This window comes from Coloeus monedula (assembly GCF_965178545.1).
Source record: "Coloeus monedula genome assembly, chromosome: 2".
Lineage (NCBI taxonomy): Eukaryota > Metazoa > Chordata > Aves > Passeriformes > Corvidae > Coloeus > Coloeus monedula.
In genome coordinates this window covers 5,650,425-5,676,829 of record NC_138782.1, presented here as the reverse complement: position 1 = coordinate 5,676,829, position 26,405 = coordinate 5,650,425, and the positions used below count along the sequence as shown (strand labels likewise).

Below are 26,405 nucleotides of genomic sequence, written 5' to 3'. Positions count from 1 at the left end.
CTTATAAGAAAGAAATATCAGTGTAAGAAATACCAGTGTATGTATGAACAGACAACTCTGACAATGGAATTTAATCTGGTCTAGCTATGTGGTATTAAACATTCCAGGTATTCCACCACAAGCACCAAAACATTTCTCCTTTGTTAGAAAAATTAAAACCTGCAGTGAACCATAAAAATATGGTACATTTTGAGACAAAGTAATGATGGAAAAGAAGTCGTACGTTGGAATAAATGTCCATTTAAGTGCAATTCTGAAGACCTGGCCCATGGCCCCCAGTGACTGCAGCACTCTTATCATTAAGAAATCCCACCTTGTGGCAGAGCTTCTCCTTTAGCAAGCGACAGCAAGCTGTGCAATACAACTTAACTTTATATTCTCCTTTATCTGAACAGCAGCTCATAATGATGCAAATATTTGACCAGCACAGAGAGCACCAAATATTGAATTTACACTACAGTAGGAAAAATGGTTCTTTCATTTATGTAATTTTATTAATACCCAATTGCCCTGCATTTTATCTAATCGTGGCAAAAAGAACCTCATTAATTAATAGGGCTTCATCCAGGACTTTATCTCTATTTTTTTACAGCTCTTTTTGCATCTATTCTACACTTGCTGTTCTACTGCTCTTTATTATTATTTTCTACACACCTTTGCCTTATCACTGTTTCTTCCTCTAAAAATGCTAATTAAATACTTTTACACTCACTTTTACCAAAACATTAATACAAATGCTGCAGTGCTTTTAAAAATCTAGTACTGGGCTGTACCCCAGCACGCCAGCATCTGCCAAGCACTTCCCTAGGGAACACATACAGCTTCCAAGTGTTGTATTCAGAGCGGGGAACTGAATTTGCTTTTCCACAGAGGATTTAAAGGGAAACAAATAGACTCTGTCAATATTAAAACATGCCAGCCTCATCAGGGGATGTTTACACTGACTAACCAGGCAGGGAAAAATAGGGACAGTGAAAAGAATGACTCGAGCATGACAGCACCAGCCAGCCACAGGTGAAGTGATTGAGAGCATCTCTCAAACTACCCACTCCCCTCTGAATGAGCAGAACTGTCCAATTCGTGCCATAAAAGACTAAGCACAAATTCTGCAAAGCACGAGACTCCTGCCCACTCCATGATCTAAAAAGGCACATCATGCAGAGCTAGAATTCATGCTTTTCCCTCACAACAACCATCATTTAAGCCGTCAGTCTTTGTGACACTGAAATCTTTTGCAGATCCCCTCTACTGCTACACCCTGCTCATATGAAAGTCTTGCATCTGAAACATATTGTGGACCATATCCACTCATTCCCTTCCCTGGTTTTCCTCGCTATACAAGTTTGATTTTCTGTCTGTGCTCAAAAGAAAATCCATCACACCTTGATACTGCACCCCAAACATCTGTCAAGATTCTAAGAAATATGAGTGGGTTTTTGCAGCATCTTTTGTTTTCAAATGCAAAGTTTCAGTTGGTAACGTGTTTTAGGTTGATTCAGAACATGTTTGCAGGTAAAAGTCCCCTCAGGTAGGTTCTCATGATTTCCTCAATCCCACTGAATGTGCACACCTTTCCATGAATACATTCACAAATTACATGTCATTACAGACTGAAGCCACAGATCTGCCAGTGCTCTGAGAAGCCACATAATTGGTACAAAAAGACTCAAATCACAGCAAGAGTATCCATGGGAAAAGAATAAAGAGTCATATACTGTTCCTTTGGGGTGTGTGTGTGGGCAGAAATCACAGTTCAGTCTATTAAAGGGAAGAGGAAATAAATTCCCATTATACAAACTGTTATTCCTGCCTGGTATCTCCCTAAAGCAACACAAATACTGTGTACAACTGAAAACTGAGGTCTGGAGGATTCTTATTACAGAATAGAAGGATGAGGAAATAAAAAAAAGGAACTAACACTTCCAATTCAAAAATCCAATTTGCAGAACTTTATTAATCTACAGTCCCATCATCTTTGGTACTCTTGCTTTTGCATTGTGAAATGAAGATTTTTTTAATGTTCTTTTTTACTAGGCTTTAATCCAAACAGTATTTTCAACGTCAATACGAAAGTGCAGGAGATGAATTTGGGGATTTATATTAATTATGCAGCTCTGGTTACTGTCTAAAACCATACGAAATTCCTCAAGGGGCACTTGCAACTATCCCTGTCGTGTCTGAAACCTCCAGAACTGTACACCACAATCCTCTGTTGTGCTGCTGGGCTGGCAGAGAATATATATCAAGGTAATCCTTCACTATCCTTCCTCTTCTGTCTAGCCCAAAAAGCACAGAAACTACCTGATAGCCCTGAAAAATAATAAAGTGAAGCAGGGACCCACAAGAGCAGGCTGCTAAGAGGTGAAGTTGGTGACTGAGATATGTCCTTTGCCCTTACAGCCCACCTGCCTGTGATGCCACCCCAGATCATTCACCTAAACAGTACTCAAGATATAACTTGATAAAGAAGAGATATAAACCACAGAACATCATTCAGACATATCAGCTGTTCTGCACTTGCACAGTAATATTAATACTGGGAGATTAAAGTTACTTCAGGGAATGCAGGCAGGAAATACTTTACCTCAAAAGCAGCCAAATGCAGGTGTTTTTTTCATGGATGTGTTGTTTAAGAAAAGCATTTCTGCACTCTGCAGAAGTGACTGGACATATTATTTTAAAATTACCAAAAGCACAGGTTACCAGAACTAAGATCCAAGAGAAGTTATTCCTAACAAGGAGGTTTTTTTAAATGGTGACAATTACATGAATTTGCCACTGTTTTTCAAAAGTCAAACACAAGGAATACTACAGCACCAGAGGCTGATAGCTTCCAACTGGACTGAAGTTTGGATCATGTTCTTCACTCCCAAGAGTAATCATCTGCTCTTCAGCAATCCCAACACAGGGATTTTTGGAGAATGCTACTGTAGCTGCTGGAGCCAAAATGGCTGAGATGCTGAACAGAAGTAAATAAATGAAAGGTAACATCAAAGAACACCACCGACAGAGTGCTGTGTGCTGGGAAGCCTGGCACCACTTAATTTTTGCTTCCCATAATGCATTTTCCAAAGCCAAGTTTAGATGGAAAAGCATTAGACTTTTCTTTCCTTAATAAGCATCATGAACAGTTCCCTTCCGCTTACTTACTCCTCCAGATCTCTGGAGTGTCTATGGTTAAATGAGAGCCAGCCTGTTTCTGGAGCTTTTAGGTTTAGTCTGCTTCAAACACAGGCTTCCTGAGGCTGATCATGGATAACCAACTGCAGAGTTCTCCTGCTCCATGCCAGCTGATAAAATGCACTAAGAACAGCGAGGAGCACTGCCCTGAGATCAACTCTGAGCTAACATGGCTGCACTTTCCTGCTCAGACTCTCTGAATTCCAGGAGCCGCCCTTACTGGAGCCTTTAGGCAGGCATGCCCCAGGCAGGCACTTTGCTGTTAGGACAGGCCTGCACTCTGTACTTAGGACCAGCAGGACACAGGCTGGCTCAGACACAAAATAGCTGTGCTTGAGCTAATGCTGAAAGCCCTTCTGAGCGCACGGTGTTTTTAGATTATGGCTGGCAATTTTTTCCTCAGGTTAGAGGAAGCAGGTGCAAGCCTGAAGAGATGGATAATTTTTTTTTAATATTAACAAGCACAGTCTTGGCTCAGATATCCGGTGGGTCACGTGTTTGAGGGAGAGACAACCCTGAATATGTCTGTTTTCTACATAACCACAGGACCATTTCTGTAGCAAACTGCTGGCTGTTGGCCAATGAAATGACAAAGTAGTGTCTAAAAATAAGAAGCTCTCCAAAAGATTGACCCTATGAAGGTCTAGAAACTGTTGATATCAAAAAGTGTTGGTGACAGACATTTTTTCTTTGAGCATGGGCTTTGTACACAACACAGAAGCGCAGAAATCACTCGTTTCCCCTCTGCACAGAGTCAGTAAGGAGGCTGAAATGTAACTATTTGATTTTATTATATGGCTTTCAATACTAAGAGCCCCACAAAAGTGCCAATTATTGAAAGTAATTTCTCCATACTTCATTGTACAGAGTCCCAGGCCCAAACAACAGCCATGAAAATAAACACAAGGACTGATATTAAAAATGCCCGGGCAACCACATGACATGAGATCCACAGTGAAATTTGTAAGCAAAGACAGCAAGGGGGCAACTGCCCCAAAAGCCCAGAATGGATTTACAGGTTTGCCAAAATTCAGAACTTGAGGTATTTTCTTATTGTAACTCATTCTGTAACAAGAGTAATGGTTTTCTAATGACAGAGGGCAGAGGAAAACTGGCTGTGATTTTCTAACATGAAGTGTATTTGTGGTAGTGTTGTATGTAATTGTGGTACCAGTGCCAGGAAAAAGCTGTAACACAGATGTAAACGAGGAGGACCAGGACACTTCATTTCTCAGCTACACATCCCAGTCCTCTCTGGTGATTTTGCAGTTTCTCCAGTGCCTGCCCTCCGTGCAGCACCACCTCCCATCATTACTGCCTTGTTTTCCCATGCTACCTGTCAATAAGTCGTGCAAGAGGGAGCAAGATAAAATCATTACCTGAAAAACGTGAGCCTTGGATGTTTATATGGGTCAAACAAATGTGCACTGAGTCTCAGGCAGACATACAAAGGGTTGCCACAGGGAAAATGTGCTCACTGCAGCATATTTCAGTATATTTTAAACATATATGCCTTTCTTGGGAGTCCAGCTACCATTCCTTAGTCTTTCCCTATAATTTAATTAGGAACTGCCTGTGCTAGTGAGCAACTGTTTTCAATTAGGCTCAGAGAACTCTTAATGATCCTACCTTGGCATGTTTCTTCTTTAAGGCATTCAGCTCTTTCTGCTGTTTCTTTAAATGCTTTATATAAGCCTAAAAAAAGAGAACCTGGATCAATTTTTCTGTGGCCATATTGACTTTAACTAGGTAAAATCACTATTAGAATTACTAATTACTTAGAACAAAAAATTAGGAGCACACCCTGGAAAGCTTGTGTCAATACTTACCTTCATTTGCTTTAAATCTTCTATCTTCACTTGAGGAATGAGGTCTATACCTGGGAAGGTATTGATACAGTTTATGTAAAATTTCATACATACTAGTATATCTATATTTAAAAGTTGGGTTTTACCACAGCAACCTACATTTAACTTCACAATTAATTAATGTTTTTCACCACATAAAAAAAAAAAATATCACAGGTTAATGAGAAAATTATTTGTCAAGATACAGTTAATTTCCTTTTCCCATGTACTCTTCAATCAACTGCCTTGTGGAAAAAGAATGGAATCAATGAGTGTATTTTAATCCCTTACACTTCTGGACTGAAGTGTCAAAACACAGCAATTTGAGAACTGAAAAAAAGCTCCTTCTCAGCAAACACAGCAAACCATCTATGAATATTAAACAACTTCAGAATGTTGGTCCCGAGCTGGAGATTGCACTGGCACCACTTCTTTCAGTGGGGAGGTTTCTTGGGTAGGGTTCTACATGACTACAAAAGGATTATCTGAGGCTAGGAGTGCTTCTCGTCAGGTAAAAACACAGCAGAGAAAATTTACCTGCAGCCTGTGCAGTAACAAAACTAAAATTTGCATTTTGCTTAATACCAGGTTATGGGAAAAGGAGCAGAAGTGAGCTCCAAGACTAAAGGAGAGCTTAAAAAATGAAGGGGAAACAGAAAACCAAAAGAAGTGAAAATTCTAATGAAATTTCAATCACACAAGACTTAACAGTACTATGTAGATGAATGAAAATATGTTTTGATCACTTTAACTGCAATGCAAACAAAACCCGATCCCATTTAATGTTTATGCTTTAATAAAAGCTTTGTGACATATTAAGGGGTTTTTAAAAACTAAGCACATCCTACATGTAAGTGTGAATAAAAATGCCAATACAATGGCACAAGAGCTGTAATTTTTAGGCTTTTCTGAGGTTTCGCACAGAAATGTTTGCCTGTGTATAAACACACTGCAAAGATATTTAGTTAACTGCTCTTAATAGTGCCTGTGGACTATAAGATTTCCTTTGCCTTGAAAAGGACTTTCTGGCTTTTAAGGTGAATTTAACTGGAAAATGCTCAGACACTGTAAAAAAGGAAACAAAAAAAGGGGCAGAAGAGGTAGGCAATCTCCTTAGGGAATATGAATTTTTTCTTTTCTTAGAAGCATAAGATGCTGCTCAAGTATATGGAATCAACATTAGTCTAGCAAATGAGACAGGAACAGATGTAGGCACAGATAGAGGCTGAAGTTTTCAAAACCACAAGTGATTTAACTCTTACTGAAAATCTGAGACCAAAAAAAACCCCACATTCTTGTGCATTTGAAAGCCTTCCCCATTTTGCTGGATAAGTAATTTCTAATAGCAAGATGAGTTGCATATTTTAACAGTGGTAGAATGATTGAGATCTTAGTAAATCATAGAGGTAAGAAATACAAAATGAGAATCATTACATGGGATATAAAAATGAACAGCTCTATTATAACATGCAAGAATAATGATAAAAATTGCAGACAGGAAAATGCAAAGTACTGAAATCTCAGTTTAAGAGCAGGCTTGCATCAGGCTGTGGTGTTTAAACAGACTTTCTAAAGATTTTATTTTAAAACATTTACTACATAGAACTACAACATAGAACATCTCCTCAGTTGTCCAGGTCTGACTCCATGGCAACCAGGAATCAGTTGTCAACCCCAGCAAATTTCACCCCTAATGAATGCACAATAAAACCAACACATGTGCATCTTGGTGATGATACATGAAATAAGAGAACACCTCGCTGCATAAAGTGACCTGGGTTTTACACCAGGGAAGAACTTCAGAAAGAGCTCAGGTGCCAGAGACAACCTGAACATTTGATTCATTGCCAAAAGTGAGTCCAGAGAAATACCATTCTGGTTCTCAAGAAATCCCTTCACAAGTGTGTACTCAGCCATGTGTGCTTAAATTTAAGAACAAGAGCCCTCTGTGTTCCTTTTCCCTTTGGGCCAAGGTGGATGGGTGAGTGAACCACGTTCTAATTCTTGTGGCCCATTAGAAGAAATATTTATTGTGTTTCATTCAGCTGTACAAATTTGTTTTCTCACTTAATCTTCATTACCTGGGATGACATGGGAGAAACAAATAATCCCATGTGACTCTATAAAATGACTTTGTAGAGTGAATGGTGAAGAGTTAGGAAAAAATACTTATTTCCTTATAAATGAGCACATTTAATTTTTTTTTTTCAATAAACATGCCATTTCCATAATCACTATTCAGAGTAAAACCACAATGTGAAAACATTTCTAATTGTTGGGAAATCTCTACAGAATCGAGTGAATTCTAAATACTTTTAATTACTTAAATCTGCAACTCTGCCAAGGGATTTGTGAGGGAAGAAAAAAAGCAGAAGTGTTTCTGTGGGCTATGCCAGATAACAGTCACTCCTGTTGGCAGTCCTCCAGGAATCTTTACTAGTAAACCATTCCCAGAGTCATGCAGGTTATAAGTAACATATACATATATATTAAACAATATATCTGTGCACTATAGGTGTACAGCTACAGAAAGAGGTCACTTGGTGAAATAAAGCTGTTTTACCTTTATACAGTCATTTTAGTGATAGACAAAATTGATTTGCAATTAGACAAAGACAATTCCCAATGGCAAAATGATAAGAATACAACTACAAAACTAAACTTGAATGAGTGTTTCTCTGTGACTGTCTGAATCACTTCAGAACAGAGGGAGTGGTTTTTGTGTACCTTTCTTGGCGTCAGTCCCAGACCCAAAGCCTGCAGTGGTGCTTGGTCGAAGCTCAGAGCTGCTCTGAGGTGTTACATTGGCTTTGGGATTATTGGCTTTTCCTTTTCTGTCATTCTTGGAAGTGTCATTTGGTACATCAGCTATATCACTCTGAAAGAAACATCCACATCATAATTACTTGATTGTTCTTTTACCTTTAGTGTAAAAAGTTGGGGAAATTTCTGAACTTGCTTACTTTAAACGTAATATAATTGCAACGTATTTTCAAACAACACTGTAGGAAATCCTTTGTAACCTATTTCAAATAGCTACTTACTAAAATACAACTCCGCCCCCATTTATTGAAATTTCTCCTTCTAAAGGATGTATTAATGTGATCCATAAAAAGTCAGTATTTCAGTAAATGACAAAAGCAAGACAAAGAAGCTTATATTTGAAAATGAGAAATGACAAAGTGAATTGATGGAGAAGGGCCAGTCTAATTTAAATAAAAAACACAGCATGGACATAAATGGGTTGTGTTTGTCATTGATTCTACTTACTGTTTCAATACCCATAGCTCTCATTTGGTCTGCTCTTTTTTCTGTGATAGACAAAAATTTCTTTGGATCTGATAAAGCATCCACAATATCTGTAAGAAGAAAAAAAAAATCAACTTTTTGTGCGCTTTGGAGGCGTTTGGAAATGAGTATTCTACAAAAACTTTACTCTGTCCCCGTTATTATGAGACATGGCTCGCAACAAGAGTCCAGCTTTCCGTAGTGAATTTGGCAGGACTGGAAGTGCTTATTTCCACAGCACCTGGAACATGGATCAGTTCATAATGCACCAAGGCGTGGTATTAATCTAGGTACCTTATTTAGGAAAAATCCAGTGACTCCATCAGACTGAAGCTGCTCTAACTTCCTCTCAGTTAATGACCATAGAATTTGAGACCAGAATGGGATCTCCTGAGCCACAAAGCACTAACTTTGTCCCTTGATTATTTGAGGGGGCGCTGACTGACTTGGGAGTGCAGGGAATTGCAGAAAATGCCGTTATATTTCCTAGTTAAAGAGCAGTTTCAGGTGGGTTAAAGCAATCAGGTAAATCTATTCTCACTGGCCTTTGTGATATTCCATGTCTGGAACATGACAGGCTGTGAAATGGCTTTTGTAAGAAAGACCAACATCTGAATCTTGCACATGACACAGTACTACCAGTGGTATCACAGTCCTGGGTACCAGACAGATTACTGAACCTGTTTTCCATATGCAGTGATAAACATGCAAGCATAGGATGACAAAGTCCCAGGAATTTTTTACCTGCATATCGAATAATCCCTTTCCATGCTTAACTCCAACAGTCAAAAAAAAGTGAAAATATCCAACCCATTAAAAGTTTTGGCAAGAAACTTCTTGTGCAAGGTAGGGGCTGGGCTGTATCATCTCCCTCCCAACCTGAGTTGTTCTGTGGAATGCTCCTCTGAAGCCACAGCACAGACAGGTCTCCCATTCCCACAGAAGTTGCACTACCCTTGAAAGCTCTGTTTATCTACACAAATACATCATCTCCAATATCTGCTGTGACCCACTGATGTCTTCTGAAATTTACTTCACATTCACAAAAGCCACGCAGAATTTATTTTTAGCCACGGCAACGGATTGTGGCTCAGCACCGACTGTTTCTCCTCTCCCTAACTCATTAAGGATGTCTTTTTTGTCCTTGGCACGCACTTTTCAATGAAAACCCAGGGCTACCCTGCCAGCACGATGCGTCACTTGAAAACTGAACCTGATTATCACGAGCTTCTAGGTAGAAATGACTAACGTGTTTGGGAGAGCAGGACCTCTGTGCGTTGTCTAAGTAAGCACATCACCAAAGGCTCAGCACTTCTGAGGGGGATGTGACTCATCCCTGCCTCTCACATTGTCATTTGTCCTCTGCTTACGCTTCCCTTTCTCCCCAGGGAGCTGAGCTGGGGGTGGGGAGCAGCATTTTGTGGGAGAACTGCAATTAAATATAAAACTCTGAGAATCACTGAAAGAGTACATTACAGAGGACACCAACCACTAACCTGAGCAGCCAGGCTTACTCACTAGAGATTTCTATTATAGAAGCTTCTCTTTGGAGACTGCTGCTTCATTTGCATCAATTTGTGCCATTGTTGTGTTTTATTGGGAACAGAGGGGCTGATGCAAATAAACCACAAGAAATTACCAAGCCATAAAAAAAAAAAAAAAAAAGAAAAACACACATCTTTTAAAGCCTACAATGCATCACCCATTCTAGTTATTATTCAGGGCACATTTTAAAATCTTATTCATACAGGTTAAAAAAACAAAAAAGAGAAAAAAGAAAGTAGGCAGCTACTGACTTGAGCTCTACCTTCCTACAGGTTTGTTAAAACAACCATGGAGATCCTAATGATAGCTCATAAAACAATGAGAAGTTCACTGCAGTTGATAAGTAATTAAAAACCACATGCCAGCAGAATACTAATGATTCCACCTGAGTTTCAGAAGTTATTTCCCAGTTGTTCATCATGCTGCTGTTCTATATCAATGAGGAAAATACATGAGGCACATCCAACCTATGTGGGAAGGGAGAGGAGAACTATAATTGAACTCACTTAGTTCCTATTAATATGGAGTCTGTTTTTGCCACTGCTGGCAGTAAACGACAACAACCAGTTCTCTCCTTCTAGCAGCATTTTACTGCAACAATATTGTTACTTAGGGGTAGCAATGATTTCCTACCTCTACCAAATACACCATCTACAGCAATGCTGACAGTGTAGCACACAATGTGCAAATTCTAAACTGCTGTTGAGATTCTCTTTGAAAAACAAGTCTTTCACTTCTCTATATGTAGAATGCAGTTTAAAAAAATAAAATAAATCTATTCTCCTTATGGGTCCAGCACACTCAGCAGCTCAAGCCACATCAAACTCAGTGCTAAGTTTAAATTCTATTCTTAGAAAAAGTCTGGTATCAGAAAACATCAATCCCAAATCAGGAGCACGACCTTAGCTGAGAAAATATTTTAACTGAGTCATTTACTGTCAAAAGCTTCAGTTCAGGTAAGAATTAAAGGACACTCTTAAATGTGTATCTTAGACTGATGGCTCAATTACCCTTGAGGATCTCAAGTTTAAGCAGAAGCTTACGTTTCTCTTGAGACAAAGTCCCTGCAGTTAAATACTGTCGATGAAACGTGCTGCATGATGGCATGGTGGTGCTCCAAGGCCCGTGGCAAACCTCCAGCTGCCTTGCCAGAAACCAGGATTTCACATGTGAACAACACAAATGCTTCTGTAACACTTTTTTCTCACAAAATATTGTTCCTGAAGTCTCAGCTTGTTGATTTCTTAAAGTCTGAATAAACACCAGCAAACACAGACTTGAAGATAGGTTAGGAGAACCTTCCTTTCCTTCAGTTTGTACCATGGAGATCACACTCAGAGAACTGCAGCCATTCTTTGCATAGGCAGCAGGTTTGAAATAGGTGTTGTGAAGAGAAAAACACTGGTTTGATCTATAATCTTTCACCAATAGCCCCCAAGGTAATTTCTGCAGAGTCAGAGCACTAACATTTAGTGCAATTCCTATTTTACAGTTTTAAATTGTTCACGTATTCTCCGATGTACAAGCAAATTTCATCTGGGGTGAAGAAGCCCTTTCCCTGAGGCACACCCTCAGGGGGAACTCACCCAGTACACTGATTTTAGTGGTGTAGTGATTATTCTCAGCTCTTTATTCCCACACACACACGTGGCAATTTGCCACTCTTCAGTATAAATGACCACAGCTGATCATGGAAATGGCTCACATTAAAAAAAACTGTCCTGAGAACCCAAAACCAATTAAACCACACCAAAACCATGCAAAATCGGGAGAGAAAAATGCAGAGATGCTGAATTATTTCACTAGCCATTTCTAACAATGCGCCAATATTCCCAAGAATATAGAATTGGTTTTGTGTGAAAAAACTACATTTCTGCATATAGTTTTTTATACTTATAGGCCCATCAATATAAAGTACATCCTAACCCTACAGATATTTATATCAAACAACATGTAATAAAAAAAGCAAAAAGAAGACTCTTTCTAAACTGTCAACAGAGAAAATCAAATTGAGCTAAGCAGTAGTAGCTTATTTTCCACAGTATTTTGTTATTTAGTAGATATATGTTTTATCATTAACACTGAGGCAGGCACTTGGTCAAAAAGCAGATTTCTTAACTCAATATCCAGAGATTCCAAGGAGCTAAGATACTGAATCTTTCCATCCTCCAGCACTGCATGTGTGCTTCTGGCTGGCACAGTGAAACTGAAGCACTTTAGGACTCGCACACCGAGATAAAGGCTTATCTCACCTCCAAAACCATCAGGCACATATGTTTTAAGCACAATGTTGCAGAAAACCGTTGGAAGAGAGAGTGGTTTGTTGCCTTCATTCCGAAGGGAAATGTGTCTGTAACCTGCTTGTAGCCCATCCAGAGGCAGGATCCTCTGACCAATCAGCTTATTATTGTCATCATACACTGCTATTCTCAGGACAGCAAGATCAGGGAGGATAACCTGGAAAGCCACAAAATGCAGACATTCAATGACACTGATACAGCAGCTCCCGCCCCGCCTCCCATGTGTGAACTTTGTGTGCCAGAAACTATCATCACTGTAAGATCAGGTCATTCCCTGCAAACCCCACTTTTCAAAATTAATCTTTCCTAGAAAAGCTTTTTTCACCCTAAATAACGGGTAGATTTCAGATTATGTAAATCCTGCAGCTCACAGTTACACCAGCTAAATATTTTGCATGTTTATTTTTCATTACTGAAGACTGGTGACACTGATAAGAAGGCAGGTAAATACTGCATGGGAAATGACAGATACAGCAGCAATCAAAGGGCAGGTAGTGCTGGATCAGGAGGAATTATGACAGACAGATGGGATTTGGGATGCATCCAAAAGGGCAAGGAGAGTGCAAGCACAGGCTGATGGGGATGTCTGAGGTGCTGAAATGCTGTGCTGCCAGCAGAGGTGGGTGTGCTGCTCTCAGGACATGGGGGTTCAAGGCATGCACAGGGAGCAGGGACGCTGCAGCCCCCTGCATCTGCCAGTCCCCACCTGGGCTGACCAGAACAGTAACAAAGAGATCTCCTGCTCTCCCTGAAGCAAAGGTGCTGCCTCTGTGCATGGAGCAGTGAGGAGGAGACAGACTAACAGAGAGGTGCAGCTCCACTGCCAGCCCACCTTGACTGTATGCTGGGAAAGATTTCCCACTCTTTCCCTACCTGGTGCTATTCACCAACAACTCTGGGACAAAAGAGAAGACCTCAGTAAACTGTGTCTGCCTTCTTCCTTAGACCTTCCCCCTGCCACTTCCATTTTCAGCCTTGGGGAGCACAAAATAAAGTCTGCTTTTGGTCTCTGAACCCATGTGAGCAGTTCACGGATATCCTGCTCTACTCGACTACAGCTTAGCACTCCCAGCACAGGTCACCACCAGCACTTACCCCCTCCTCCCCTTACACAACAGAGGGACAACACAGAACCCAGGTTAGAATGACTGAAACTTTATTTTAATTAAAATAAAAACGAGAAAACATGACAGAAGAACAATCAAACACAGTACCTGAGAACAATTGCGTAGGGTAAACCATCAGCTTGAGGAGAACACTGCAACCCAAACAGGGCAGGTAAGATCTCTCCCCTACAGGTCACAGATCAGCACATCTTTCATTACATGATGGTCTTTGACATAGATTTGCCAGGGAGCAGAAGTGGGGACTAAGTTTATTGTTCCCTCTCCATTAATTTGGTCTGGTAGGCACTTCCACCTTCTCATGACATTTTAGCACTGTGCCTTCAGTATCTCCAGCTAGAGGAATCCTTCCTTCCGTGTTTATGCCACTCACCTGCTTGATCTTCAATGTACATTGATTACAATGCTAAGATATGACAAGGGCCTGAGGTGAAGAAAAATAATTTCTTGGCTGACCTAAGAGCTCAAGAGAACGTGTGACCATGTGATTGCTCCCTGCAGAGTAGTAATGAGAAATACTGGCATCAGCCTCTGTACCCATGTCCCAACACACAGGTACCCCCCCTTTCAGACTGGAGCTGTGCACCCTGGAATTTATGGCCCTTTTGATGTAAGAACTCAGACAGCAGCAGATGCTGGTCATATGGCCAGCAAGCCATAGGCAGCAGAATTGCCTGTACCTAAGCATCTTCCCTGTGCCTCCTCATACACAGAGAAAGGCACTTGAAGTCACATTCATTCCAGACTATGAGTTCAGAAAAAACTCTTGCATCAACTAAATTTCTAATAAAAACTGGCTATGCTGTTAGGAAAGCAGATTAAGTGTGAAATATACCCAAGTGTGAAGTGCTATCAGCACTCGGCAAAGTCTGAACTTTGCAATAGAAGTCGGAGCTTTGGAATAAAAAAGCAACAATTTTGCATGACAACAAAACAGGTGTAAGCAAAACAGATGTTATCAAAGACAGCACTGTAACACATGTAGTCTGGATGGAACTCCAGGCAAAAGAAAAAAATAAAATAAATATATATATGTGTGCATCATATATATATAAAGACTGAGAGATAAAAACTGAACACGGACAAATTATCTCTCTCTTTAAATCCCCCACGCCAAGAAAAAAAAAAAGTGTTTTTCTTTTGCTATTGAAAAAAAGAAAAAAAAAGAAAAAGGTACATGATGCACATGGACTACTGAAGGAGGGAGCTGGCAACACGCCTGAGGAACACAGCACCCTTCCAACTTTTCCATGTAATGACATTGACCTTAGCTTTGGATGCAGCATCTCACCTGCCCTCTGGGCTGAAGGAACAGTGCAAGATAGCAGCCACTGCCAGGGCAGGGAAGAAGAAATCTCCAGGGAATGATGGTGTCCACCAGCGGGGCTCATTCTGAGCAGACTGCATACCTTGAACACAGGCATGGTCACAGAGGAGGTGGCTACCTCCAAGTGGGAGGAAGAAGCAAAGGGGAGGGAAAAGCCAAATGGAAACAAAAACAACAAAAAAAAATCATGTGATAGCTACAGAGGTTATCCATTAGAAAAATAAAACCAAAGCAAAATCAAAAAAAACCAAAACCGAAACAAACCAAAACCAAGCAGCCTCCTGAAAGCTGATTTCAGCTTTCCATTGTTTACTGCAGTAAACAGGGGCCCTACAAACCCTTTTCCATGGGAGCAGCACTCATCCGTGTGAGCAGTCAGGCCGAAGCAAGAAGGGCTGGCTCAGGAGGGCAGGGAAGCTCATGGGCACAAGTGCTGGCAAACCACAAACTGTGCTTTCCAGAGATCCTGTATCCTACCTTCCTAAAGACAAAGGATTCCTCATTGTAAACAGGGTTCAGGCCGTTGTTCATCACCATGCGTGTGCGGAACTCCTTGCGTATCGTGTCCGTGGGCAGCCCGTACATATCCACCTCCACGTACGTCCCAATCTTCTTGTCTGACAAGAACTGGCCAGATATCACCTGCAACACAGTAACAGAGTAAGGAAAAGCAACACAAAGAAAGAATATTGGAAACAGTGGTCATTTTTCACTGACATCACTCTGAGAAATGGTTTATAGCTAACAGATGCGTTTAGTTCCTCATACGAAAATGGTGTATTTCAAACTGCACCTCTTTAGAAAAGCTTTTGTGATCAGATATATAAATATAACCTTCACCTGAAATGACTGTGCTATGGTATTACCAGCTGTCAGTCATCCCAACCAGCCAGTGTCTCACAGATGCATTCACTGTATGAAAACACTGAAGAAAACAACCAGAGTTGGCACTGCTATTCCACAACTTCAAACATTCTGTTCAGAAGCACTTTTTTCTATTATACATCTTGACCACAAGAGGTGAAAGGAAACTATTGCTCTGCTTTCACTCAGGGTTTAAAACTAATCATGTGTCAGTCTGACTCCACAGAATGTGTCTGGAAAGTACAGGATGCTTAAAAAGTGAAAAAACGAAAAAACCCACACGATTCCTCTGTATTGCTATATATATAAAAATTTGTTGCCATTTCGCTCCAAGACTAATCTAGCCACAGCAGGTGATTACTCCAGGGAAAATTTTCATTCCATCAAGATGATCTATTACTTAAAAATACAGCTATTGTTTTCATTACTACAATCAAGGAGGGAAGAAAAAAACCCTGAAACATGATTTCACAGACCTAAGCTCATTCCAAATCCTTTTGTTTCCATGACCTAACATCCTTCCAGGGAACACTCTGGATAATAGATCTGAAAAGTTATGTGGCTGAGGGCTATCATTGATGGCTTTTGGTCAACTACTTAATTACAAAATTCATATGGAATTTTATACTAGTTTTAGTCACAAAAGAAAAGTAACTGTCAAAATACATGGCCCAGGAATTATCTGATTCCTTCTTGGAGGGACTGTGCTTTCATTACCATTGAAGAAAAACAGCATTAATAAAACATGTTTATTCTTCTAGAGGTGCAAATGGAACTTAGTTCAACATCTAGAATTCATGAGGAATGCTTGGCCACAGAGGGTGTGACATTCAAATGCAGCCCAAGGAAAATGCTAAATGAAAGCTGAAGTCTCTTGCTCACAAAACAGGTTTTACAATGATCAGTCTCCTTCCAAAATTTGATACCTGACCATGCTTTAGAACTACAACAGGAGCTTTGTTAATCATAGATAACTCCAAAGGGCCTGCCTCACATCAAGTATTTTTCTTTACTCATTTTGAAAGAATCCTGTCCATGTGTGCTTGGATTCCTCCCTGCTCTGTGGTGACAAGTGATGTTGTGCAATTTCACATTGTACATGGGAATGAACTTCACTCCTTTATCTATTAGTGTGGGCTCATGTATTTCAAAAAGACCATGAAGGCTGTTAGAATATGACAATGTGTAATAACACATAATTTCTAATTCTATCATGTTCCACTCAGATCAGGTAAACAAAGGCATCTTAGCCAGCAATAAAAAAAAACAAACCAGTGGAAACAATTTGCTGAAATCTACACAGCCCAAGCACATTCACTGTATATGTCCTATTTCTGCTGATTTTAAATGTGCTTTTGGATGTGATGACAGCTGTCTGTGGCTGTTTTACCTGGACAGAACATGTTGCAGCAATGACACCATCTACAGGAGTTTCAGAGAACGGGTCAAACGTCCTGTCTGGTCGTCGCATGAAATCTGGCTTTAGTAGATACCTTATTTCAAGGAAAAAAAGGAGATTATTCTTGAGTGGAAATTAAAAGTGTATTAAATACAAATGAAATGGATGTTCTGCCTTTAAACAATGAACTCTCCTACAGCACTGTAAAACACAGACTCATCCCAGCTGCAAGTGTGAGGAAGTAAAAGGAAGTATTATGGTTGTCTGGAACATGGATAAATATTAATCTTCATTTTGAATTACCAGCTACTGAGAGATGAAATCAAGCCTGGATTTTAAGATAAAAATAAATGTAATACAGTCAAGGACATTTCAAATCAACTGAATAATACAGTTTAAATATACAGGGAGTTACCATATAATAAAACACAGATGGTCTCATTTGTTTTAATACTTTAACACTTTGGAAAAACACAGAGGAATTTTTCAATTTTATTTTTCCAAGTGAAGCAGTTCCTTAGAGTTCAAGACTCATACACTAAATTTCAGCTTGAAGCTAATTTTTTCATTGTGGTTATGAAACCTTGGGGAAACAACTGATAATGTCAGTGCTGACAGATTGTTAATTATAGCAGCATGAAAGGTACCACCACAATAACACTTACGAGACCTCCCTGAGTACCTTACACTAGATCAACGTAACAGTGAAGCCAATATGTGCTTTGATGCACCAAAACCCAAGGATTCTGCCATCAAAATGAAACAGCAGTTGATCACAGAAAAGCTGCACGTTACAGACATTCCCTTCCACTCATGGAAGAAAATGTGTAACTAGAAAAATCTTGCTAATTCTGCAACCCTGACAGACAAAGCTGCTAGAAGATTAATTTTTATCCACCCTTAGTCTCTCCAGTGGATCATTGGTACACAATATTATAGAGGCCTAGACAGAATTCAGAATTAAAAAGTGCTAGAAAAATTTCAGTGGAAAGAATGTCAATGTTTTCTCCCATTTTGTAATAACATGCTTTCTATTTGAAAGTAGTATTACTCCTTTTTCTTCCATTAAAAATGTTTTTCTTCCATTAGGAATGTGATTTCTTAGTATTCTGTTAATTTAAAGTAGGTTGGGGCAGAAGGCAATTACTGGAAACATCCTTAGCCTCTGTTTTCAGCCTGCTGAAATAAAAAAATGCTGAAACCAGTGTGGCTTGATCTTGTTTCATCAGCATGAAAGCTGCAGGTCTGAGAAAAGAGGAGTACAGGCAGAAGGAAATGTTCAGCTTTTCATTTCCTTTCTGTGACTGAAACACCCCCACATTTCCAATGCATATCAAAATATTATCATGCATTACCACTACACTGCTTTAGTAGCAAAAAACTGATGTAAGAATCCAGGAATTTAGTTGATAATTTTGCCTGTCCTTCAGAGAATTTGGCCAAAGCAAGCAGGTAGTCTTTTACTAAGCTGGTGGGTCCAACAAGAAAGGAACCAAACTCTGCCAGAAGAAAGCTTTGGTTTTCTTCTATTCTTGTTATTTTGATTGAAATTAGAGAGACTGCATCTTTGTCAAAGCCCCCCTAAGAGCCTCTTCTGGGGTGCTCACAACTGCAATAAAGGCATGGAACGGCCAAGCACTGTGTGCCCATTCTGCAAATGAGGAATTTTACCAAGCTTCATCTACTCAGATTTCTTTCTGAATAAGATCTGCAGTAGTAAAAGAGTAGCTCCTTCCCAGGATGAGTTTGCAGATTTTCACGTTTCTGGACTGTCATTTCCTGTGATTTATGAAACTTCTCCTTTTTTCCTGATGTCAATGATCAGTCTGTCCTATAAAGGTAGATACTCAACATTTGAGAAAAATCTATCAGCATCACTTGAACATCCTTTGTCATGCAAAAATCATGACCAAGAACTAAGGCGAAACACTTCAGTATTCTCTGTGAAATCTGTACTCCAATCAAGAGTACACAGACTAAAAAAATGTCCCCCATGTATTCAGACTCCACTTGTCCAAGCAAATTCGGCAGTTCTGTGAACTGTGCAATGAATCTCCATTCAGAGGCATATCTTCAAAGAAAGGCTGAGAACAGAAGGTGGAGATATATTTAAATAACTGTGTATTCATGATCTTCATAATATGAATGCAAAGCCTCTTCTTGCTCATTTAAAAACTGGGCATACTTAAAAGCATATTTCATTAGAATACCTCCTTATGGGGGATAATTCTCCCTGAACTCTGCTAATTTCTACTCTTCACCTAGCATCCCATTTTCCTTTTGCAACACATAATTAGTAGTGACAAAATTTTATTAAACCTTCGTAAAGGACTCTGATACACAGTGACAACAGTTTAAACCACATCACTCACCCGCACGATCCATTGTACTCAAATTTTCCTTGATTCAACTGCATTGCTAAATCTGCCAAGAGAGAAAATTTACTAACTTCCCTGCTGAATAATGCAGATCATGAACTAAATCAGAAAATAAGACTGTTTGTCCAGAATAATCAGTTTAAATAAAAAATAAATTTAATGCATGTAAAACGCATCTAAGAAACAGAAGGAAGCAATGGGAAAACTTCATATTTCTTCACAGGAATAACAGCTTTACCAAGCACTCTGAAGTCCGTGCTGTGCTTAGGAAACAGTCTTTCCCTGAATTCAAACACACCTGGCAAGCAGGGAAGCAACAGACTGTGGGCATGTTAAGCGCCCGGGATGTGATTTCCATCATCTAACTTTTGGTATCTACAGTACAGATGTCTCCATTACTGCAGATCACTTTGCATAACAGAGGGATACAGGAGCCTTAACAGTACAAATAACCTCAGAATAAAAAATATACTAGAGGAGACATCTTTGAAAAATGTATTTCTTCACAATGACCACAGACCACTACCTCTGATGAAGCTGTCTGTATCCTGTTTTAAAGAAAGTGAGATGCATATCCCACTGGTTTTCTGTGGACTTAGTTGAATAAAATACCACACAAAAAACCCCACAAAGATCACAGCAGCATTGCTTAGTTTCAACATTTAAAGCATGTGAGTTTTAGTGAGTGCATTGTTACGGCACTTGTATAGCAAGACGTATAATAAACCTGTAATAACCTCCCTCTCATCCAACCCTCTCCAGAACTTTGTAAATAATAAAATGCTTTTCTGCAGGTTTCTACTTACACTAGAGCAATAAAACAGGTCTTTCTCTTGCCCAATGGACTGTACCTTCAAAGGGAACAAAATCTGTTCTGTTGGTTCTCTGATACACAAAATACAAGACTGTCACATGCCTATACCAGTTATTACTGGATTTACTGGGCAGCTGTAGTTTTTATTTCCTCAATCATCTTCATCTTGACAACACAGCTGGATCACAGAAGAGGAGTACAGGAAAGTTGCTCACTTCCACTTACACAATTACTACTCTTAATTTGCAACATAAAGGGGTTGGAAATGACATGCAGTAGGCGGAGGCAGTGCTGGGAGCAGAGTGAGGTTTGTATTTCTGCTCCAGCCTCCCTATCATGTCCAGTGGAGCGCTCTAAAACAGTGTATTCCAATGTATCCCCTCTCCTCCCTCCTCAGCTGGTGAAACTGGGGCACAGCTTTACAGGACAGAACTCAGGGTATGGCCATGAGAAGTGTCTGCAGTACCAAAGACACGGTGCAGGGAGGGGGAAGCAAGCACAAAAGCACTGCCACAGCCAGAAAAAGGCAATGGAAAACCGGTCTGTTACATATACACGACTCAAGACATTCCGAGATAAATTAAAAAACCCAATCAAAACAACAAAAAGCCTGCCCTGCTACACTCACACCTTCATTGAACAGGAACAATGCATCTCCTCTCAGATCACCCTGCAGAGAGGCGTTCCCATTCCCTGGCATCATTCCCTCAACTGGGATCTCAGACCCCATCCTCTGCTGGTGAGCACATGACTGCTAACACTTCCCAATAACTGGACTAGAGATGCATTTGTCACACAGTCATTACTCTTTACCATCTTAATCTGTGCACTCCATCTTTGCTTTGCGGACATGCACCCAACTGTGCCAGACCTCTGTCTTGCGAAGGCACTGATTTCCCTGTAATTAACACTTTTTGTTAATAAAAACCATTTCTGTGAGAAGATGCAGTACTCCATTATTTTTCCATAAAAGGGGACTGAATTCTCCTTCTGTGTATGGCTGGTTTTACTGCTCCTTGTCTTACGCTTCTGTAATTCCACCCCACTGTATTATTTAGCCATATGTCTGCTTCCTCAAAAAATGCCAGAAGCAAATCCATGGCATCTGTTGGAGAGTTACTGCCCAAGCCATTCTTTAGGATTGAGGTTCACTGGTCGTTGCTGCGTACCTGGGGTCTGATAGTTCAGTGAGACCATCTGGCAGCCAGCGTTCCAGAAAATTTGAGGCATGTAATTACTGGAATCCACACGGCCTCCCTTTGGGTATATCCGACTCATTTGTCGTTTATTGTAACTATAGAATTCATCAAGGAAAATGAAATAAAAACATCATAGAAATGTAGAGTCGTGTCCTGGTATCTTCAGTATTTCAACATCAAAACACACTTCTTTATGTTAATCTTACTCTTTCTCCTTCCATGAGGTACTTCCCCTTTTCCTTTGTAGACATGCAACACCAAATCTAGAAAGGTGCACTGGTTTATTTTAGGATTGGTAGAAAAGTGGGATGAGGAGGTGAAAGGATACTTCACAAACTCAATGGCATGAGTCTTCAAATACCCTAGTCCGACTGATTCATTGAAAGAGGACATGTTATGGTGAATATTGCGTTCTAGAAAGAGAAGACAAGACATTTTAAAACACCTCTGTAATGACAAATCAAAACTCAAAATCATGCACTATAACATCAGGATATTTTTGGTCTCTTTCTCCATTATCAAATAGAATCAAATTATAGTGATAAGAAATTTTGCAGAATCAAATTACAGTGATGAGAAATTTCATAGTATTTCTGACTTGCTTTTCTGTTTCACTTCTTGGGAAACCAACAAAACTTTCATTTTTTGTTTAGGACAAGATCGTTATTCAGAGCCTGCGTTGTGTGGTAGATAAGGCAAACCGACATGATAAATGGTCTGGTGTGCAGGATCAGCTCACTGCTGATCACTGTGACAGTCGTGCTCACCTTACTGCAGAGAAAGAGGAACTAAAAAAAAAGCATCTTAGTTGGAAAGGCCCACGGAATAGAGCCAACCTCAACAGCTTCATATTCTCCCAGTAATTTAGTGACTCCGTGTGGATGACTAATGGAATAACATGCTAACTTTACATTCAAGGAAACAGGTCTACAAACATACTGATGATGGTCATTAAACTATAAAAGACTCTTATGCCTTTATTTCTAAACTCAAGAAATGTAGAGATTAAAAAACTACCTAGGTTAAGCAAATACTTGTATTTCATTCAACCTTTTATGTTACCTTCTGCTACATCGAAACCTTGAAATTTTACAGGTTGAGCATAGTTGACCATTGTTGATAAATATGGATGTATATTGGTTGTGGCACCTACATATTTGTAAGATGCCATCCACGCTTGTTCATCTTCCACAGTTACTAAACCCTGAAAACACATTAAAAAGAACAATCACCATTTCTGTGTGCAAACACTGTTGTTGGGTTTTTCAAAGGTGGGACAAAATTATACCCAAATCTGCAGAAGGTTAAAGACAGTGCAAATTAATACAAGTGGAAGTTTAGTGTGAAAAGTTAAGATTTATTTTCTTGCTGATAAAAGACTCTCAATGTTACAGGATGCATGCAACAGGGCTGATGATAGAAAAGCTCCTAAGCAGTGGGTAAATATTACATGAAGTTAGTAGGATAACACTGGGATAAAAGCTAAATATTCCAACAGACTGAACAACGCTGGGAGATAACGATCCATCTTTGTCAAATAAATTCCAAAAAATTGTGATTTAATAAGCATTTTCTAATAGAAAATGTGTATACTTGGCGCTCAGTAGAACTTCCTCAACATCAAAACACAAATAAGGTTCCACTATTAAACTTTACTAACAGAAGCAAACCAAAACGCAGAGATGACATCCTTCACTGGACAAACAGATGTCACAAGACCAACAAGAGACACAGTATCAAGTTCATATTCTTATCCACTTCAACTGATAAAAATCTGAATCCATCACCTATACAAATATGCACTTTATTTATAATAGAACTTCAAGTTTTCTACAAGTATCTCATCTGCTAGAAACCCACATCAGGAAGCACTTCTTAACTGGATCTACCTGTCCAACATTTTCCTTTCTCTAAACCAGTTTGAAACACATTCTTTTCACTGAAATGAAAAAACAAACAAAAAATCTGTCAAGCTAAGCAATCTCTGCAAATTCATGTTTTTCCCACACATGCATTTTTGGTTGTTCTCCTACCAGTGAACCAGTGACCAAAAAAATCTGACTGTAGGCTGACAGTGAACTTCTGCTGGAAAGTACGAAGTGTATTCAAAAATTCGTGCAGCGCTGCTTTTCATTTTCAGACTGCAGCTCGTGTTTGCCAGCAAGCTCTCCCTCATTATTGTCTCAGGAAATAGTCAGTAAGAGGCAGTGCCACCAAGCCCTTTCTGGGCTTGGAGGATAATGCAGCTCACAGAACCTACACTACAGCAACTCATTTACTCCCTGAGATGGGAGAGTAAAGGAAAATGAACCCACTTGCCAGCATTATGGCACCTCTGCCTGCCAGACAGTGCAGACACATCTCAAAGAATGCAAACCATGGGAAGTGGAACCATTTATGCCTTCGGATAAGATGATTATAGTCACAAGTAACACAATTTTCTGACTGCATAGAATTACTGAGCTAGCAGAACGAGTCCAGGTACACATTGTTGTATGTGCATTTTAGATGGAATTAAACTTCCAGCAGCCCATGAAATCAAATTGACACCATATTTTAATGCTGACCATCAGGGCTCAACCCAACTGCTTTTCAGAAATGTGCATATTGAGGGTTCACAGATCTGATTCCAAAATATGCCAAGTACATCCCTGTGTTAGTAGAAAACAGGCATATTTTTTTGTTGCTAGGTCAATAGCTGTTAATAGAACTTAGGTCAAATTCAGGCAAAATTTACTCAATGAAACCAGTTCTTTTCACCGTCTTAACTTTGGAAAGGCCAGTAACTCAGGAAGAACTGACCACCCATCTTCTAAAACCCAGGGTTCTTTAATGTACCTCCTGTTGACTGCTCAGAACAGCTGATCATATCTGCCTATCTTGATCCATCCACACCTACACCTAAAGGAACCACAGGGAAAAGGGAGTCAAAGGGATTATGATGCCTCAGTGCCCAGGCAATGGTAGCCTGCAGGTACAGCTCTATGACTGCACCAGCAACACTTTGCCTCAAAGACAGTGTCCCAAGACAATGTACTTACTACCCATTGATTTTATCTTACTCACTTGCAGACCCTTCATTTTTGGAGTAGGGCTATACTCTGCACTGTTCACAACTTTAAAACTATGAATTAAGAAAGGGGAAAGGATGGAATGCTTCTTAAAGCCTACAGAAACAAAGGAATGGTTACAACAGCACACAACCCTGTTAGGGGATAGAGAAGACAAAAGGGAAAAGTTGATCTCCATGTTATTTACACCTCCCCATCCCTCAAGAAAAGAAGCAGAACCCACTTAGAAAACAACACAGACTGAAACAAAGTGTGGTTAGGAACAGGAGCAGCTTGAATGAGAGAAGAGGAGGAGGAGGAGAGTGGAAAGAGGTGGGAAGAGTCTTACAGAAGGGATTCCTGGGAGAAGATAAATGCAGAAGTCCCAAGGGAAAGCAAAAGGAGGAAAAAGAGAGAGGAAAACAAAGTGCAGTCAGGGTAAGGGCAGAGGAAAAAATAAAGCAGGGATGATACATCTCAACACCATTCAGAGAACTGGGTTCCCAGTGCATGACACTGGAGACTGAGATCAGATACTTCTAAGCAGGCAAAGGTCATGCATCCCTCTCTGTCCCCAAATTTTCTGACAACCCTAACCCCAGTATAAAAATATAGCAGAAGAAACCCTAGAGGACAAAAGGAGATAGAGTCACTTTCAAAACTAGGTGCAGTGAAACTGAGCATAAAATTGTTAAACCACTGAAAATGTATGGTAAGTAATATGCATGTTATATATAAAATATAAAGCAATAAAATAAACTACATAACATCCTGTGTCACCTTTTTATTGTTTTCTTGCTCAGAATCTTCAACAGCCTAAGGGAAAAAAAATATATATACATTACCCAAAGAAAAAGCAACAGGAAACACTCACAGTACGGAGAAAAAAAAACCCTCAAAAAATGAATGCATTTAGCAAAAAGTAAACCCTTTTCCACCTTCCTGCATGGCTCATCTGCCCCATACACTTTCAAAAATTTGTAGTCTCTTCCAAATTTGGGTACACAAGAATGAAACTCAACAGCTGGCTAGCCATGGGAATAGGATGAAGGATGCCAGACAGGTAAGCGTGAACCAGAGCTATCACTAGATGTTGGGGACAGGAAGTTTCAGAGAAGAATGAAGGAATAACACACCCAGATAAAGATACCACAATAAAGATCATCTGATCTGGATGTGCAAACTGCCAGGCTCTGAAAACTGAAGGGCTAAGAGTGCTGTAAACTGTGCTTGAAACGTCCACATTGGAGAAGGCCTGTCTCAAGATGTTATTTGTAACAGGGCAGTCTGATGTCTGCTTTCAGTTAAAAGCCACCACTACTTAGAATCTTAGATAAATATTGTCTTGGCACTGAATGTACATTCCTACAGAATAAAGATCAAGTCACTGATCAGCAAAGAAGCAGAGAAGTTACCCAAGGACATGTGCTGAGGATGAGGGACTAATCTGGAAACAAAAAACCAATCCTCAAAACAACAACAAAACCCCCCACCCAAGCAAAACACTCCAAAACATCCAGATAGTTAAGGACCAGCTGACTTAGTAAATGAAACTGCCCTAAAGCAAAGAAGTGAAATGATACTTCAGTGACTTCAGTGGGAGGATCCATGGAAGTCCTGAAGAAGGAAAGAAGTGAAAAGATACTTCAGTGGGAGGATCCATGAAAGTCCTGAAGAAGCAAAAACCTCGACTTGAAGAGATACACAGAAAGCAGGTCTGATGTCTCTGGTACTGCTACAGACACACTGCTATTTTCCACACCTACACTTCTATCTGGAGCAAGATCCAAAGGAAACCAAGCAGGAGGGAAGAAGTGGCCAAAATACTTGAGTGACAGAGGAGCATGATCTGCTAAGGTACCTTAGCCCTCACACGTGGGGTTTTCTCTGTAGCAAGCAGCACTAATGCCTTCATTGCCAGAGCAGCTGAGTTCTGAATTCCAATATTCTGTATCTAATTACCATCAAGTAATATTCAAGTTACTGAGCACAGACTGATAAATTGCAATTGTCAGGTATGAGTGGAATAAAGAGAACTCTTTCCCTGTCTGCCAGCTGGCTGCCTGATAGAGCCCCCCTGCCACACCACC

At 39.9% G+C, this 26,405-nt stretch overlaps 1 protein-coding gene across 1 annotated transcript in view; it reads right to left on the bottom strand.

Annotated features, from left to right (window-relative positions):
- The window catches only part of PLCB4 (phospholipase C beta 4), a 186,659-nt gene that overhangs the window by 23,105 nt on the left and 137,149 nt on the right, over window positions 1–26,405 (bottom strand). The window contains exons 20-31 of the mRNA XM_082276996.1: window positions 25,096–25,131; window positions 22,328–22,469; window positions 21,594–21,678; window positions 21,236–21,360; window positions 19,247–19,298; window positions 16,866–16,968; window positions 15,089–15,253; window positions 12,113–12,317; window positions 8,298–8,386; window positions 7,755–7,905; window positions 5,010–5,059; window positions 4,810–4,875 (exon numbers count right to left, since the gene is read on the bottom strand). Coding sequence (XP_082133122.1) covers window positions 4,810–4,875; window positions 5,010–5,059; window positions 7,755–7,905; window positions 8,298–8,386; window positions 12,113–12,317; window positions 15,089–15,253; window positions 16,866–16,968; window positions 19,247–19,298; window positions 21,236–21,360; window positions 21,594–21,678; window positions 22,328–22,469; window positions 25,096–25,131 — 1,269 coding nt within the window. The remainder of the gene's footprint in view (window positions 1–4,809; window positions 4,876–5,009; window positions 5,060–7,754; window positions 7,906–8,297; window positions 8,387–12,112; window positions 12,318–15,088; window positions 15,254–16,865; window positions 16,969–19,246; window positions 19,299–21,235; window positions 21,361–21,593; window positions 21,679–22,327; window positions 22,470–25,095; window positions 25,132–26,405) is intronic.